Raw genomic sequence first — 16533 nt, forward strand, 5'->3', positions numbered from 1 at the left:
GGCGGAGGAATGATGCCACAATTTCGAAGCCACGAGACTGGAGATGTGGATTCAATGTGGGGCCAAACCCTGAACTGTGTGGCAACCAAGTCACACATGGTATCTGACCCTCCTACATATGCATGATCGCGCACCATTTTGTTCAAGTCTATACCATGTGCGATCTAAAACGAAATATTCGAAAGAATATCCCCAAGGGTGGCACCAATCCCCCATGGGGTGCACCGACGCAGCAGGAGGTTGCTCGCGGAACGCAGGCTAAGCCATGTCAGACAGGGCCACGTTTAACGTTCATACTCACCTGAACGTGTCCATGTGCTTTTCCTTGCCCTCGATAAAACCCGGTACTCGAACTACCCCTACCCCCTTAGCCAAGTAACGTTCCTGTGGTGTTTGAAGCATGTCGGATGGTACCGATCTCACTCCGTCGCCTCCTTTCGAAGCATCGCCGCTGATGAGATCGTATAGGTGCACGAGCCGTTCCCACTCAACCACTTTGAGGATATCAATGACTTCCGCTGGTTCAACAGGCAGGTGGACAAAGGAGCAGTAGCACAGGAGCACCACTGTGGCCTGAAAGATGACACTGTATGGCGTCAGCAACGGTGTCACAATGCCACGACAAGACTCACCGAGGAAGGAGAAACCCAAGGTCGTTCAAGTCCGTGGCACGGCTCAGAATGTGTCCGCAATGAAGGGTCGCAAGTCGTGCTGCGGGTGTTGTCACCCACGCTTGGACCTCAAGAAGACTGTCGGGTGAAGGACTGCCGGTTCGACCAGCAGCCTCTTCAATGAGGCTTGTTGGGGCGAGGCGGACGACCCACAGATAGTGCCAAAGTACCGCAAAGGACCGCTTGTGCGGCGCCACAGCGTCTCGTGGATTGCTCAGCGTGTGCAATATCCCAACGTCCTTGGCTAACGGCATGGTGTAGTCGAAAAAGCCAGAAAGCTCGCGAAGCGGCAGAGACTCTCCAAATGGTGTCTTTGCAAGCTGGCGAAGCATGTAACAGTGAACCAGGGCTTGCGAGAGGAGTACAGTTGGTTGGAAGATTTCCGGGGTGGCAGGCATGGTGGTGTCGTCTGGTACCTCTTGACCACGCTCCAGACGACCAAGCAGCGCTCTCCATGTCTCTGCGTCTTCCGCTTCAAAGAGGGCATCGCTGAAATGATCTGCCGGTGTCACTTCGGCCGAAATGAGACGTGCTACGCCGCTGTAAACTGTCGATTCCGCTCCTTGAATGGTTATACCCAAGGTGACGCTGAGAGATTGGTTAGATTTGCATCATAAAACACAGCACTCACCGCCTTAACGTCTCGTTGCGTGCCCATTGTTTCCATTTCCGTATCAACGTTGCCGAATCGACGTGTTCGATATCGTCATAAGACATGGGATTCGGTTTGATTTTGGTAAACAGGCCACTGCGTCGGGCCATGGTGCACAGCGGCTCGTGATACGTCTCCGCGGTGAGCATCTGCTTGGGCTGCCCGTAGAGGAAGCTGAAAGCTTGTCCAAGGATTGAGCTGATAATCACTTCGGCTCGCGTTCCCTCTAGGGCCATGTCAGTGTCCCTCTGTGTGGTGTTAGTGATGCTACGTCCAGCGAGGAAGCGAGACAGACACTGTGGGAGGGCTTACCGCTAGTACAGTTGAGAGATGCAGCCGCTGGTGAATCCATCGGCCACTATCCCGCGCGCTTTGTGTTCCGACAAACATGCAGCCAATGCTGCACATGCTAAGTAGCACATGCCACGAGGCGCGGTCACGGTGAAAGCTTGGCCTGTGAATGACGGGCAAAGTGGGGTGGAAGCAGCGAAAATAGAGGTGCAGGCAAACGTCGAGAAACTTCATTGACGGAATGACAGTGTCACGGTCCTGTGTGTTGATAGAAGCCTGTACTTAGCACCCAGTCAAGTTCCCAGGTACTCACATATTGACCGCGAAACTCCAGCTGGCCAACGACTTGTTCCGGCGATGTTAACTCGGGTGGTTGAGGAGACCCAGGGCGGCTTGACGAGTAGTCTGAACTGTGAGGAATGGTTACACCGGATTCCCAAGTGTCGGCAACTAGAATTGTACGCGTGTTGCTCGCAGAGCGCGCAGTGGCTGTTGATCGTGGTACGGACCTCGGTCCGTCCACTCCTGGATTGCTGTCCACAGGCGACCGTCCATGTTGGGCCTGGGGCCCTTGTGATTGCAGCAGCCATTCGGAGGTGTAAGGTTGCCTGGTTGTGTTCAACGACGAGTCACCTTGGGCGGTGCCATGTGAGGAAAAAGGTCGCGAGCTGGCCGGTTGTACGGAAACGTGACCTCCACCCAGACCAGTTGACTGATGTTCTGTGTCATTCGGAGTTGAGAACAGCGCAGCCAGGGCGCGGTCGCTCGCCAGGATTCCAGTATCTTGGTTCAACCATTCAGCGATCATGTCGTTGACCTCAGGGCCGGTCGAAGGGATGGCACTTGTGGGAAACGCGGAGAAGAATGACGACTGGGGCGAGATGCTGTTGGGCACTACGGCTTCCATAAGACCCATGTCCACAATACCGGTGGAAGTGGAAAGTAGTCCATTGCCCTGTTGCTCCCCGTACCAGCTGTGTACACCCATGGGGTTGGCGGCAAACGTCTCGGCGGAAGGGAACACATCGGTGGCTTGGCTGGCCGGGTCTGCGGGGTCCGCACCGTCGGACGAGTCGGCGGCGAACGTGGAACCAGTCCGTCGTCGTTTAGCGGAGTGCAGTGTGCGCTCATGTCTTTGGAGGGCATCGGTGCGAGCAAAGCCCTTGTTGCATACTGAGCAGCTGAACGGCTTTTCCTCTGCATGACTCCTGCTGTGTCGTATCAAGTGCGCTGTCTTGGTGAACGCCCTGCCGCATACCCCACATATCTTTGCGGGTGTCTCGTCGAGTCGGTCCATTGATATTGATGGGGGTGCGAGATGGTAATGAACAAGCGGAAGGATAAGAGGAAGGGAAGAGAGAAACGAGCTGATGTTGTGGGAGACAATGTGTGGTTGAGAGAATAAAGCTGTTGACAGCCCGTCACTTGACTCCACCACTGCCGTCGGCGCGGACACAAACCTGAAAGCCCCGGATCCTCCCCCCAGTCTTCGCTGCCGCACAAAGCCCTGCATATCGCACGCTGTGCATTCTGGCGCACCTGAGAGCCATGTGTTTTGGGGGAGCAGGGCCCCGGGAGAGCTGAGGACCCCAAGACGGCGCACAGGCTCGACGTAGCAACCGCCCCGGGAACATGAAGGCGCAAAAACGGAATTAGTTCCTCGATCTCGGAAATAAATAATCACAAACAAAAACAAACGGTCCATTGCACACGACAACCTTCTTTCATCACATGAACCGTCACTACTGAGCGCCCATCTTGGTACGGAGTTCTTGGACCAACTCGTCGACCTTGTCGGTGGTGACATGTCCAAAGACGTAGAAGTCGGGTCGGATAAGGACAACATGGTCCAATCCCATGCGGTTACCGAACCACGCATGGTACTCGCCGTGATAGTCCTGGCTCGACGAAATGGAGATACACTTGCCTCCCAGAACGTCGGTGAAGAACTGACGCGACTCGCGAGAGAGTTTACTATCCACTGAGCTGTCTCCCAGATTCAGCAAGACCCAACCGTAGCCGTGCACGGCATCAAACAACGGCTGGTCCTCGACACCCAGGAGCACCTTGAGCGGGCGCTGGAGCGACAGTTCACCCGCCTCCTTCTGGTCGGTCAGGATTCCCGGCTTTCCAAGAGGTGGGTTGTAAAGCTGAGGGGGTGCTTTGATGGTCAGTCCACGTCTCTTGAAATGCATTCTCACGGTTCTTGCGCAAGGCCGCGTGCATCTCCTTGGACTTGATGGGGTCTGTTTCGCAAACCACCTCACCGAGTTTCACCGAGTGGATCTGGACTCGTCAGCCGACGTCGTCACGGGAAGAAACCTACGGTGAGCCACTGTACGTGCTCAAGACGTTCCTTCCCATAACTGTTCAGGAGTGCCTCGGGCTTGGCAACTCCCGAGAGCATGAGCGGCAGCCTCCACGCCAACGCTCCGGCATCACGCAAGCCGGAGTTGAGGCCCTGACCCATGAAGGGTGGCATGAGGTGGAGGGCGTCACCTGCCAAGAGTACACGGCCCATGTTGGCTTCGTTTGCCCAGCGTGCACGGAAAGTGTAGATGACCTTGCGCTCGAGGTCGCAGTTGTCCTGGAGGGTTAGTGTCTGTAATCATCTTTGCATTCATCTCACCTTGTTAAAACCCCATGGTGCGAGCAACGGCCAGATCTTGTCATCCTGTAGCAGCTCCTCCTTCGTCTCGTTCTCCAGGCGCATGTACTCAAAGCGCTTGCGGCCGTGGCCCCCATTGACGATAGTGGTGGGACGCTTGGGATCGCATACTTGACAGCAGCCAATCTTTGCAACGCGAGGCGGGACGTATCCGTCGCGAAGCATCTGATTACGATGTTAGAGGACACAGCAGGGCTTGGGTAGGCAAGCAAAGACTCACCAGATCAACTACCAGCCAGTCGTTCTCGAAGTTGAGGTCGGTGGTGGGGAAACCCATCAGACGGCGCACAGTAGAGTTGGCTCCGTCACACCCAATCACATATGATGCGCTGATCTGAATGTGTGAGGCGCCGTTGGCGGTGGTATCAAGCTGTTGGGTGAAGTCGCGGTCCTCAATGGTCGTCATCCCTTGCTTCATGATGACAGCGTCAAGGGACACCTCTACCTTATCTCCCCGCTCGTGGAGGGCGGAAACGGCTGAACTCTGTCAATGGTGTATCCTAGCGGGGAGCAATGACTTACTGTAACCCCTGAGAACAGGGAGCTTGCGGTCAATGGCCGCTTTGTTGAAGACGGCTTCCAGCTCCGGCTGGCAGAATGCCACTTGGCTGGCAAAGCCAGAGCGCGTGGCCTCCTCGAAGAAGAGATCGACAACCACTGCACAGTGTCAGCCAAGTTGCAGTTGGATCAGACTATCCCGGATACCCACTCTTGAGATCGGCATCTCTCCAGAGGTAGTTGGTGCCGTTCTCACCGCCCTCGAAACAGATGTTCTGCAGGAACGGCTCCAGCTCCTTCGACAGGCCCAGGGTGCCGATGAGCCTACGAGACTCATGGTCCAGCGCAACAGCCCGGGGAAGAGGGTACAGAGCCTTCTGACGCTCAACAAGTTTGACGTTGATGCCCTTGGCCTGGAGCATGAGACCAAGTAGGAACCCGACAGGGCCAGCTCCGACAATCAAAACTTCACAGTCGTCGATGCTCATGGTAATGGCTTGCTGTTGGTTGGTGTGTATGGATGTTGAAGGTCATAAAACAAGACGTCCGTCGTGTGAGGCACAATTCATATACAAGAGGACACTTGGGCGCGCTCCGTGCTACACCCAAGTGGAATACGGACTCTCTTGTTGGCGGAACGCGTTGCCACAGGCCATTGTGCCCGGCCAAATGTGGAATCGACATGCCACACAAGGTACCGTGCCTGCCATGAACGAAACCAACTGGCCCCACAGTCGGAAATATCGCAATCAATATCGGCCCCACACGATCCCACATCGATGCCACATGCATCCCCTGGCAACCGACACGCTCCCACATCCATGCAGATGGTCCACAAGCTCCCTCACAGCCGATATGATACAAAAGATTGATACGGCGTGGCGTCGAAAAGATCAATCTCACCACCTCGCATCAGAATCGCCAACACACACTCATCCCATCACCATGACCGTCAACCACGTTTCCAACTCTCCCATCCGCATTGTGCGCCTGTCGCACATGTACTACAGGCACGCAGACCTCGCCCAGGCCAAGCAGTTCCTTGAGGACTTTGGCATGCACGTCGCCTACACCGAGAACGACGGCAAGAAACTCTATTTCGCTGGTGAAGGCCCCGAGGCTTATGTTTACATTGCCGAGCAGGTGAGGACTTTTCCCATGCCGCATTTCGGGTGCTGACTTTGTTGCAGGCCGAAAAGAGCGAATACATGGGCGGCGCGTTCCTTGTCGAGTCCAAGGAGGACCTTGAGCTCGCGACCAAGCTCATCCCGGGGGCTAGCAAGCTCCATGCCGCCGGACCTGCTGGTGGCTACCGTGTCACCTTCCAGGACCCAGATGGAAGCCCCGTCAACCTGGTTTGGGGCATCGAGGAGACGGGTCCCAACAAGTCTTCGATTTCGACTCCCGCCTCCAACCACCCACTCGACAAGCCGCGCCTGGGTACCTTTGTTAGGTACGACAAGCATGCCCCTTGCCCCGTCTTCAAGCTTGGTCACTTTGGTCTGTGAGTAGGACCCCTTTACGTCTGGGACCTAACATCTTATACTGACGACCGGCAGTCTTGTGACCGACTTCCAGCGCTCGTATGACTTCTTTACGAAGCACTTCAACATCATTCCCAGTGACTTCCTCACCAACGACGCAGGGGAGAAGGTTGCTGCCTTCTGCCGTATCGACCGCGGCGAGGAGTATGTCGACCACCACTCGTTCTTCTTCGAGGTGAACCACATCAGGACTGGCACCCACCACTGCTCCTTCGAGGTTCAGGACCCCGATGTTCAGGCTATTGGCCACCACGTGAGTACTCTTTGGGAGCACAAATTATGGCCCCGTGGCTGATACCCGCTAGCTTCTGGCCAAGAAGGGATACAACCAGGCCTGGGGCATGGGCCGCCACATTCTCGGCTCGCAGATGTTTGACTACTGGTTCACCCCTGACGACTTCCTCCTCGAGCACTACTCGGACAGTAAGTAGCGCCTGCCTTTGCGAGAGTGTGGGATTGTCACTGACCCAGATTAGGCGACCAGGTCAACTGCCACAACCCCCCGGGCACGCTCCTCCAGTGCGAGGAGACCATCGCCATCTATGGTCCCTCTATTCGTGAGTACTGCCGCCTAATGTTGGGATACCAACTGACACTCTACAGCGAAGGGTTTCGGTGATGCTATCCCCGTCATTTCGGGCAAGGGTCCCGCTGCTTAGACGCGCAGTGATAGCCTGGTTGTCATTTTTTAACGAAAACCTTGTAAAATTGAAAAAACGATGTGAAGATGCATGAAATGCTTATATTACTTTCAAGTTGCCGAGCTCAATCACCTTGTCATGGTCGTCTGTTATTACATACCATTGGTACACAGTCCTTGAGCATTCCTTATCCCGTGCTTTCAACTTGGCAGTTGCCATGGGATGCCATCCTTCTTGCGTTGGCTCCACTCCATAACACTCGCAGGATCAATTCGACGACCTTGCTATGGGGAGGGACTGCCCTTGTGGTCATGCATCCCGAAGAGACTATGGTGTATCTTGGCAATTGTGTTCACCACTGAAATGTGAGGAGATTGTTCAGGCGCGTCTTTACACCCGATTGTGGGTGACAGCCCAACCGCGGGTTATCCCCAACCTCTTGGCGTCATCGACCGTTTCTGCATACCTCCTGCTTCCGGTGCGGGGCAACGTGGGGCTTCATAGGTTACCACTGTGGGGTGGTGATGTTCTTGCCCACCTGCCCACCGGACGACGGCACCCACACACTGTCTCTTCCTGATCAATTTACCGAGATCTCCAGGAATGTGGGTGCCTTGTGGTTTCATCCACAATGTGGCCCCCACTCGGCCGTCCTGTCCCACATCACCCACATTTCCGAACCCACAATCGATAACGGCGAGTGGCTATCAGGTTGCTCGGCACGAGCGGAAACACCGGCCCGGAATTGGGTGTGTGATACTCAAATAGCTGGGCGGGATATGGTGCTGTAGGACCCATCCTCACTTTCAACTCATCACACTTCAATCAACATGACCAACTCGACCACCTGGACACGGCTTGTGCGCTACATTGGCCAGGACGGAGAGACCCGCCTGGGCCAGCCGGTGGACGCCTCTATCGACGTTGGACTCGCAGTCGCAGCGGGCCAGGACGTCGAGGTCTACATTATCGACGGCGACCTCTACACTGGACTGGTGTCAAGCAGGAAGGACGTGATCAAAAAGATTCTGTCCCCCGTTACACGCGAGCAGGTCGGCATCATTCGCTGTCTCGGGCTGAACTTTTTGGGTGGGTAGAATGCTCAACTCTCCGAACCGTATGCTGACTCTGTCGTCAGCTCACGCCAAGGAGGCCAAGATGCCAATCCCCAACGAGCCCATCATGTTCATCAAGCCCCGCACTGCCTTGACTGGCCCTGGCGAGATCCTCGTTGGCAAGGTCTCGCAGGACGACCAGCTCGACTTTGAGACCGAGCTTGCGATTGTCATTGGCAAGGACGCTCTCAACGTCAAGGAGGAGGACGCCCTCGACTACATTCTCGGCTTCACGTCGTCCAACGACGTCACATCGCGCAAGCTCCAGCTGGCCAACAACCAGTGGTGCATGGGCAAGGGTCTCGATGACTCGTGTCCCATTGGACCTGTTCTCGTCCGTCCCGGAGAGCTGGATCCCGACAACCTCGATTTTGAGGGTATCCTCTCGGGCGAGACCATGCAAAAGTCCAACACCGACGACATGATCTTCAGCTGCCGCCAGGCCCTCGCCTACCTCAGCCAGGGCACCACCCTCGAGCGGGGCTCGATCATCCAGATGGGCACTCCCATGGGTATCGGATGGGGTCGCAACCCCAAGCGCACCATCAAGGACGGCGAGGAGATGAAGATTTGGTACCAGGGTGCCGGTACGCTGGTTAACACTTTCAAGTATGTGTAGAGTACAAGTATGCAGGAGCGTCATCATGTCAAGTCTCAGCAGGGGCAGGTCAGTGGGATGCCGGCCAAAATGTGCTATGCAGAGGTATTCATATTCATCAACATACTCCTTCCCTTTTTCCTTCAGACAAACACACTGGGTGCACACTATACACTAGTTCTTGAGAATGTGGAGGGGGATAGCACCCAGGTTGCCGAAACGGACAGTCTTCGTCTGGGTGAAGGACTGAATGGCGTATGCGCCATTGAAACGTCCGTGACCAGAGTTCTTGTGACCGCCGTGAGGAATGGTGGGCTCGTCGTGGACAGAGCCGGAGTTGAGGTGCACCTGGACCGTTAGTCTATCGATCCGGTGTACTGGCTGGTAGCAACTCACTGCACCCGTCTCGAGGAGCTTGGCGATCGCGAGGCCTTCCATGATGTCGTTGGTGAAGATACTGGAGCTGAGCCCAAAGCCCGAACCGTTGCTGATCTCAATGGCGTCGGCTGCATCCTTCACCCGCACGATGGACACGTTGGGGCCGAAGGACTCGTCGTTGAACAGTTTCATCTAACCGTCAGCTGTGCTCTTGCCTCACACACGTACGTCAGGGGTCACACCGGTCATGACCGTGGCGGCAATCTTGGCCTCGTGGTCAGAGGGCTGGTGCTTGGTGAGGACCTTTGCACCCTGGGTTTCGTCAGCACCGCAGGACTGGAGCTGCTTACCTTGCTCAGAGCGTCGGCCCAGAGCTCCTTGGGCTTGCTAGCACCCGCGGCGTTGATCATCGAGAATTCGCCAAGGGCATCCACGTCCGAGTCGATCACACGCTGCATGACCTCGACGAAGCGATCGTAAACGTCCTGGTGAACGAGAGCAACCTCCGTGCTCATACCTTGACGTCAGCTACATGCGGGCTGTGAGGGTTGGACTTACAGATCTGGCCGCCGTGCGCGTTGGCGGCGAAGAGGATCTGGAGGTCAGCCACAGCGTGAACGGCTTCCACTTACATTGTTGACCGCAACCTCAAGGTCGGCACTAGGCATCACAATGGCGGGCGCCTTGCCGCCGAGTTCCAGAAGGATGGGCTTGCCAACCTTTCCGCAGAGTCCGGCTACGATACGGCCAACAGTCACGGAACCGGTAAAGTTGATCCTTCCTGTCAGCACACGATGACCGTTCGGTCACTTACATCCTGACATCAGGGTGGCTGATGGCCTGCTCCATACGCGCAGCGACGTTCTTGGCGTCAAACTGGACGAGGTTGAGGACACCGTCGGGGAGACCAGCCTCCTTGAAAAGCTTGGCGATGGCAAGACAGTATCCCGGCAGACGGTCGCTCGCCTTGCACAGCACCGTGTTTCCACACGCAATGGGGTACACGAGCGCACGCAAGGTGAGCGTAGCAGCGAAGTTGAATGGGGTAACTGATAGGACACAGCCATAAGGTTCGCGGAGGACGAGAGCGAGCGAGTTGTCTGCGGTGACGGGGATGTCACCCTTGATTTGAGTGCACTGGGCGCTGTTAGAGATTGCCTCCAGCTGATCATCTCGGCCACGCTTACGATTGACGCAGCCTCCCTGATGTGGGACAAGGCATATCCAAAATCCGACTCCATAATCACACCGCTGACGGGCGTCTCGGTCGAGTACAGGCGGAACAGCTCGTCCTTGGTATTGGCAAACAGCTGACGGAAGTCAGTTTTGAGGTGCGGCCCCGTTGGGGAGGGCAGTGACTCACATCGCCAAACTTGTTGAGCACATCACGACGCTGCCATGCTGGCGTGTCTGCCCAGCCTCGGAAGGCAGCCTTGTTGGAAGCAATGGCCGCGTTGCTGGCGTGGTCAGTGCTATTCCAGGGTCGCGACTACGCACAGAACGTCAGCGTCGGCAGCCGCGACGTTGGAGGACGCCTCGCGGGTAATGCCGTGGACGTTGGCAAAGGTGGTGCTGCTGTTGACCTCCTTTCCGTCAATCCAGAGTGGTACGGTGATAGCGTTCGTCATTGTTGCGATGAGAGAAGATGGGGACAGGAACAAGTGGCAACGGTGCCGCTTATGAAGGGGTCTCCAAACGGGTCCCCATGGTGCACCGGCCCCAAGACGTCCGGTGAGGCGGCGCTCCCTGACGGTTACTTACCGAGATGATGGACCGAATGTGGGGTGGATGCGGTCGCCTGCACTGCAAACGCAATTGCTGAGCTCTGTCGCATCCTGGGACCTTACTAATCCATGCGGCCTAGCGCCTACGTCGCCTCAATGCACTGCGTATCAAGGGCGAACGTGTACGAGCTGAAACGGACCATGTGTGCGTGGCACCGACCGGGTCCGCGGTCTCTATATTCACATGCCGCACAACGCCACTTTCCTCCTGTTGAGCAACCTCACGACAGATTTAGTCTCCCTCGATTCCTCCGACAACCCCACTTCGTGAATCTTGCGCTCCTGTGGATGCAGTGCATAGCACCTTTTAGCTAATTCGGTGACAAACGCCTCACGTGTTGACTCGCCTGATGCCCCATGTGCGCGGCCATGCGTGTACATATCTGCTGCCCTTTGCCCATGATCGGAGCTATTGTGAGGAAGATGCACGGAGAATGAATGACCTGATATGCCGGTCCACACGGAGGACGGACCTGTCTCCTCCGACCCCTCCGTGACCAGCACTGATCTCAAAGCTCCTTCGACAACAACGTCCATGACTCTGCGCACGCCAGGGCGTACTCTGTCGGAATGGCGGAGTCGTCTTCTGCCATCCTGATGGCTTCAAATTGCTCGAACACGACGTGCCCTGCGTGTCAGTCCCGAGATTGAGCTACTGCCACTCACCGCCATATCCAGTGTCAAGCAGGGCCCGCAGGCAGTCGACCACCCTGGCGCCGAGGTCGCCCTTTGGTCCGACCAGCCCAGCATCTCGACCGACCAGTGGAACGGAGCGAGAGCAGATCATCCAGGCAAACACGTCGCCCTGGGGTGGCTTGTTCTCAACAGTCCAAGCGTCAAACATGCTTCCCTTGCCCAATGGCTTCGTAACGTCAGGTGCGATGAGGTCTGAAATCTCGACGTAGAAGATCTTGTCCTTGGGCACAGCTCGTACACGTTCCAAGCAGGCCTGGACATCAGCGTCTCTCCATCCGTCGCCAGTGTGGACGTTGAAGCCGTAAGCTGGGGCCAGAGGCCAGTGGGAAACGTCCATGCAGAGTCCAAAATTGGGGTGATTCTGAAGTTAGCACTGTTACATGGCGCAGAACTATTCACGACTTGTTGAACAATCTTCCACGTGCGCTCCCAATCGTTGACATATGGCGAGAAACACAGAGCCTCGTACGCAAGCTTGACGGGCGGGCTCTGGCGCGCAGCAAGCTCTGCCATCCAGCGCAAGTCTGAAGCTATTTTGGCATCGTCGCCCTTGGCTTCGACCTTGTCGGCAGTGCCGACTTGCAGAATCTCGATACCCAGCTTGGACGTCAGGGGGAGCCACCGCTCGACACGTCTGCGAGCCCATGCCTCTCTGGCCGAACCGGCCTCCCAAGCATCACATTGCTGGAATGGCTGAAGCATAGTCATCGTGAGGCCGTATTTGGCTGCGAGGGTCTTGCAGTCCTCGGCGCTGTCGTAAAGTGCTTGCCAGGTGACATTGTCTGCGGCGTCGGGCTCCGAGTTTTCGGCCCAGTCTGGAGGGTACACGCTCTTGGCGGGTATCCTGTGCCAAGTGTTACAGACCCCTCCCAGCCACTAGACTCACAGCCCAGGGTTTCGCTCCTTGACCCAAGCAACGTAGTTGTGATAGCCAATCTCGACATTCTTGAAGCCAGCATCACACAGAGCAGCAAACTTGCTTTCCAGAGTGTGGCATGGGCTCATCCCCATCGAGGCAGTAGCAACACCAACGGGCAGGGTGGCGAGTGAATGACGCTGGGGTTGGTTTGCGATCATGATGGGTGCCGGTGAGACATCGTGGTTGTGTCTCGGCTACTTATGACGCGAGTGAAAAGGACGGATGCCGAACGTATCCCCGGCAATGAGCGGGTTACTGAATGTATGGAGGTATGTCGCAGTTGACCCCGTGTTTTGACCGAGCTCTCCCACCCGCCCAAGCCACGGCAATGCGGGGCCGGACACAAAGCTTATGCCAGGACAGTTGACCTACATGCCGTAGCAGTTTACACATCTTCTCGTCTAGTGGACAGTTCTTTGCTGCTGTGGACGACTGTCGGTCGGATCCGACCCCAACATGAGCCCGGCGGGACAGTCGTTGCCCATCTGTGACACACGTGCCGCCTATTGACCATGTCCGGGTGTAGGACAATCCCTCGTATTTACGTACAAGAATGGTATAGAGCAACGACACTGTAGTGACCCAACCTGGCGGTTCACGACGTGAGGTTGGCTGAGGTCCGCGCCTCGGTAAAACTGCCACACCTCCACCGCTCCACCTCCACCCATCAGTCAGCGTTGCAGCTTCATAAGAGGCGGACAGGAGGCGGACAAGACGTCACCTGGTCCATGATGCATAAGCAACATGGAAATTAACAGCGTAGCCGGACAGCAAGTAAGGTTTCATGCTCATGGTATAAGTTGCACGTCTCCTGGGGGTCGCGAAGAGCTGTCCTTGAGAAGTCCACTTCCCCATCGCCACTTGTTTACAGTCGCAGACCTTTCTCGGTCGATACTGCATCTACCCTCACGATCGGCCCCTTGCTACCAACTTCAGTTCCAGACAGTTGTGTATGGACGATCATACTCCAGGAACGTTCCCCCGGTCCGGCTCCACGGTGGCCGACTCCACAGCATCTGTGTCACTTGGCCAAAAGACAGTGGTGGGCTGCCGCTGGTCTGTCGGGGCCGGTTGTTGTGAGACTGTGCCAAGTTCACTGCCAATGTTCGGTTAGGTGCAATCAAACGGAAGACCCCAACATGTATGCCCACCAGTGGACTGCTGTTGTTGTCACCTCGCTTCGACATGTGGCCCTCGGTCAATATGGCCATTTGATATCCTCCCTACGACGGAAATCCGGGCCACCCGGGCCATCGGCGGCCCGCCCGGGTTCCTCGAGGTCTGCTCAGCTTCAGCGTTTGGGGCTAGGTTGACGTCAATTGATACCTTGGGAGGGCAGGGTCCCCACTGACACATGGACAAGATTGCGCCAACCAGGATAGTTTGATTATGTTCTCCAGGAGCCATGAGGAGGTGACAACTCGGTCAATATGGATCGACCGAGAATTTCGGTGGGGCCCTAGGAGGGGATTCGGGGTGATTTCATGGGCCCCCATCACGCGCTGCCGGACTGGACCCTGCGTTTCCCGGGCTGTTCTTGTGGCGTTGATCTGAATGCTAGGGAAGTGTTGGAGCGCAGAAGAGATAAAAAGACACCATGGTAAGGTGACGCTCTTCACTCCCCACTGCCAACGCAACAGCTACATTCCAACCATGGTAGAGCCCGTCACAAACATTGCCCCCGGCGAGAAGGTCTATGGCGACATCGAAGTGGAGATGGTGGAGGACAACAAGGGCGGCCTCACCCACGTCGCGCACTTGGTCGTGAGTGTTGAATTGCCCACGGTAGCTGACGACAGGACGAAGATGTGACTCGCGCCGAGGCCGGCGACAAGGTCACCAAGTCGTTCATTTTCCTCGTCACCATTGCCGGTCTCTCTGGTATCTTGTTCGGTTACGACACTGGTATCATCGGCTCGGCGTTGCCCATGGTCGGCGCCGATCTTGGTCACGAACTGTCCTACGTCGAGCAGGAGATCATCACCGCCGGCTGCACTATTGGTGCCATCTTTGGCGGTCTCATTCTCGGTGCCATGGCCGACAAATGGGGTCGCAAGTGGTGTCTTGTGATTGCGGACATTGGGTAGGTCGAGTTGTCGGTTGTTCCTTCTAACAAGATAGATTCACTCTCGGCGCTATCATCATGTGCACCAGCTACTCGGTGGCCCAGATGATCGTCGGTCGTCTCGTTCTCGGCGTCGGTGTCGGTGGTGCCTCGGCTGTCGCGCCTCTCTATCTGTCAGAGCTGGCTCCCACTGCCGTCCGTGGCCGCACAGTCGGAACCTATGGTTTCTTCGTTCCCTTCGGACAATTTGTGTCCACGGCCATCGGCACCGGATTCCAGGCAGGTGTACCCAACCACATCAGCTGGCGTGTTCTCTGTGAGTCGAGTCCCAGGCGACGCATTCTGACCACCACCAACAGTCGGTCTTGGCGCCGTACCCTCGATTCTCCAACTTGTCCTCATGCACTGGCTTCCCGAGTCGCCGCGTGTTCTCATTCTTTGGGGCAAAAAGGAACAGGCCCGCGAGACCATTGCCAAGTACGTCTCCTTCCCACCTTGCGCTATGCATGGCATGCTCACACCTCCCAGGATCTACAAGGGCGCCCCGGACGCAGTTATCGACTTTAAGCTGCGTGTGGCAGTCCACACCGTCGACGAATCCACCCGCCTCACCAGCCAGCACACCCCGTGGCAGATGACCAAGCTTCTGTGGACCCACAAGCCCTACCGACGCGCTCTCATCGCTGTATGCGGCGTGCAGATGTTCGGGCAGCTCACTGGATTCAACACACTTCTGTATTACTCTTCCAGGCTCTTCGGCCTCCTTGGACTGAAGAACTCGGCAGCAGGTGGTCTCATTCCTGCCGGTTGCAACACCCTTTTCATTTTCATCGGAATGACCCTCGTCGACAAGGTCGGTCGCCGCGGCCTCCTCATGCGTGTCGCCCCTGGAATGATTGCGGGCCTTCTGTGGGCTGTAGTGGCCTTCTACTTTATGACCAAGGACACTGGTGGCCAGCTTGTCGAAGGCTACGCCTACTCCACCATGAGTAAGTCGGCACGAATTTGCCGGAAAATCGCCGAAATATCCGCCACATCCTGTTTTACCAACTGCGAATACTGACTCTATTCACAGACGTTGGCCTTGTTATTGGCGCAATCATCCTCTTTGTCTGCAGCTTTGGAGCTACGTATGCGCACATCTGCTGGTACCAGTCCGAGTTCCTCCCGCTCGAGATCCGCGCCACGGGATCGGCCATTGCCACCACCGCCAACTGGGTGCCCAACCTCGTCATCGCCGTGGCGTTCCTTACCCAGCTCGAGACACTCACCCCTGCTGGAACGTACGGTCTCTACCTGGGCTTCGTCATCTGTGGCTATATTTTCGCCTATTACTGCTACCCCGAGACGAGTGAGTCGACCGCCACAGGGAAAGAAAACGGGGAAACAATGAAGCTGATACAGTCGCAGAGGGTCTGTCTATCGACGAGACAAACCTTATCTTCCAGGACGGCTTTGGTGTCAAGAAGGCCAGCGAGATGCTCAAGGACAAGAAGGCGCTGCTGGCGGAGATGAGGGAGCAGGAAGCGCTCGTGAACGCTTAAGGTTTTGGTTGTGGGGGTCTGTCCTCCTGGTAGCGCATTTGTTGGAAGTAGGAAGCCAATGTCATAAAGGTCACGAAGCCACCAGATGCATTTGTGGCAGGCATGAACGAAAACTCTTGCAGGCCTCTTGGCCAGTCTGAGCAGCAGCAAAGCACTGCTACCCACACCCACCACACCCTCGCCACCAGCCCATGCACGGTGGCTTGAGAAGCACCGTGGAAATGTGGGTGGCGGCGGAAGCAGCCGCGCTTCCCAAAAAAAAACCACAGGCCGCGCGGCGATCACGGCGAATATCCGGAGATGACGCCGTACTCGACGTCATCCGATGCTTCTCGACACACAGAGAGCCCCACTGATGGGACGCTGCAGGTGACCACCGCAAAACCAGGCGACGGTCGTCCTGCTCTCGTGCATCGCACATATCTCACCAAATGCTCTCGACCTTGACGCTACCACCCGAATATGACAA

General features: G+C 56.4%; 7 protein-coding genes across 7 annotated transcripts; 3 read left to right on the forward strand and 4 right to left on the reverse strand.

The window, feature by feature from the left end:
- Positions 1-164: 164 nt before the first annotated feature.
- On the reverse strand, positions 165-2911 carry EHS24_001231 (uncharacterized protein; the record flags this gene model as incomplete). The annotated part of the gene is made up of 7 exons (XM_028617032.1): positions 165-258; positions 302-586; positions 633-1259; positions 1303-1571; positions 1636-1723; positions 1853-1872; positions 1928-2911. 7 exons carry the CDS (start codon positions 2909-2911, stop codon positions 165-167), a joined length of 2367 nt encoding a protein of 788 aa, XP_028474339.1.
- A 445-nt stretch (positions 2912-3356) lies between these two features.
- EHS24_001232 (uncharacterized protein) lies at positions 3357-5268 on the reverse strand (the record flags this gene model as incomplete). Its single annotated transcript, XM_028617033.1, has 7 exons — positions 3357-3775; positions 3816-3900; positions 3941-4201; positions 4244-4447; positions 4503-4759; positions 4805-4939; positions 4992-5268. The coding sequence occupies 7 exons, from the start codon at positions 5266-5268 to the stop codon at positions 3357-3359; spliced, it is 1638 nt and encodes a 545-aa protein (XP_028474340.1).
- A 511-nt stretch (positions 5269-5779) lies between these two features.
- Positions 5780-6983, forward strand: EHS24_001233 (uncharacterized protein; the record flags this gene model as incomplete). The annotated part of the gene is made up of 6 exons (XM_028617034.1): positions 5780-5923; positions 5971-6284; positions 6340-6577; positions 6630-6747; positions 6801-6881; positions 6928-6983. 6 exons carry the CDS (start codon positions 5780-5782, stop codon positions 6981-6983), a joined length of 951 nt encoding a protein of 316 aa, XP_028474341.1.
- An 812-nt stretch (positions 6984-7795) lies between these two features.
- On the forward strand, positions 7796-8699 carry EHS24_001234 (uncharacterized protein; the record flags this gene model as incomplete). The annotated part of the gene is made up of 2 exons (XM_028617035.1): positions 7796-8054; positions 8104-8699. 2 exons carry the CDS (start codon positions 7796-7798, stop codon positions 8697-8699), a joined length of 855 nt encoding a protein of 284 aa, XP_028474342.1.
- A 153-nt stretch (positions 8700-8852) lies between these two features.
- EHS24_001235 (uncharacterized protein) lies at positions 8853-10684 on the reverse strand (the record flags this gene model as incomplete). Its single annotated transcript, XM_028617036.1, has 10 exons — positions 8853-9026; positions 9075-9248; positions 9285-9368; positions 9407-9573; positions 9615-9651; positions 9689-9833; positions 9871-10193; positions 10244-10366; positions 10420-10513; positions 10554-10684. The coding sequence occupies 10 exons, from the start codon at positions 10682-10684 to the stop codon at positions 8853-8855; spliced, it is 1452 nt and encodes a 483-aa protein (XP_028474343.1).
- Positions 10685-11349: 665 nt separating this feature from the next.
- EHS24_001236 (uncharacterized protein) lies at positions 11350-12613 on the reverse strand (the record flags this gene model as incomplete). The annotated part of the gene is made up of 4 exons (XM_028617037.1): positions 11350-11468; positions 11507-11897; positions 11936-12380; positions 12423-12613. The coding sequence occupies 4 exons, from the start codon at positions 12611-12613 to the stop codon at positions 11350-11352; spliced, it is 1146 nt and encodes a 381-aa protein (XP_028474344.1).
- Positions 12614-14108: 1495 nt separating this feature from the next.
- Positions 14109-16064, forward strand: EHS24_001237 (uncharacterized protein; the record flags this gene model as incomplete). The annotated part of the gene is made up of 7 exons (XM_028617038.1): positions 14109-14219; positions 14291-14538; positions 14610-14836; positions 14880-14997; positions 15049-15509; positions 15596-15871; positions 15931-16064. The coding sequence occupies 7 exons, from the start codon at positions 14109-14111 to the stop codon at positions 16062-16064; spliced, it is 1575 nt and encodes a 524-aa protein (XP_028474345.1).
- Between the last annotated feature and the right edge of the window lie 469 nt (positions 16065-16533).

This window comes from Apiotrichum porosum (assembly GCF_003942205.1).
Source record: "Apiotrichum porosum strain DSM 27194 chromosome Unknown scaffold_10, whole genome shotgun sequence".
NCBI classification, from domain to species: Eukaryota; Fungi; Basidiomycota; class Tremellomycetes; order Trichosporonales; family Trichosporonaceae; genus Apiotrichum; species Apiotrichum porosum.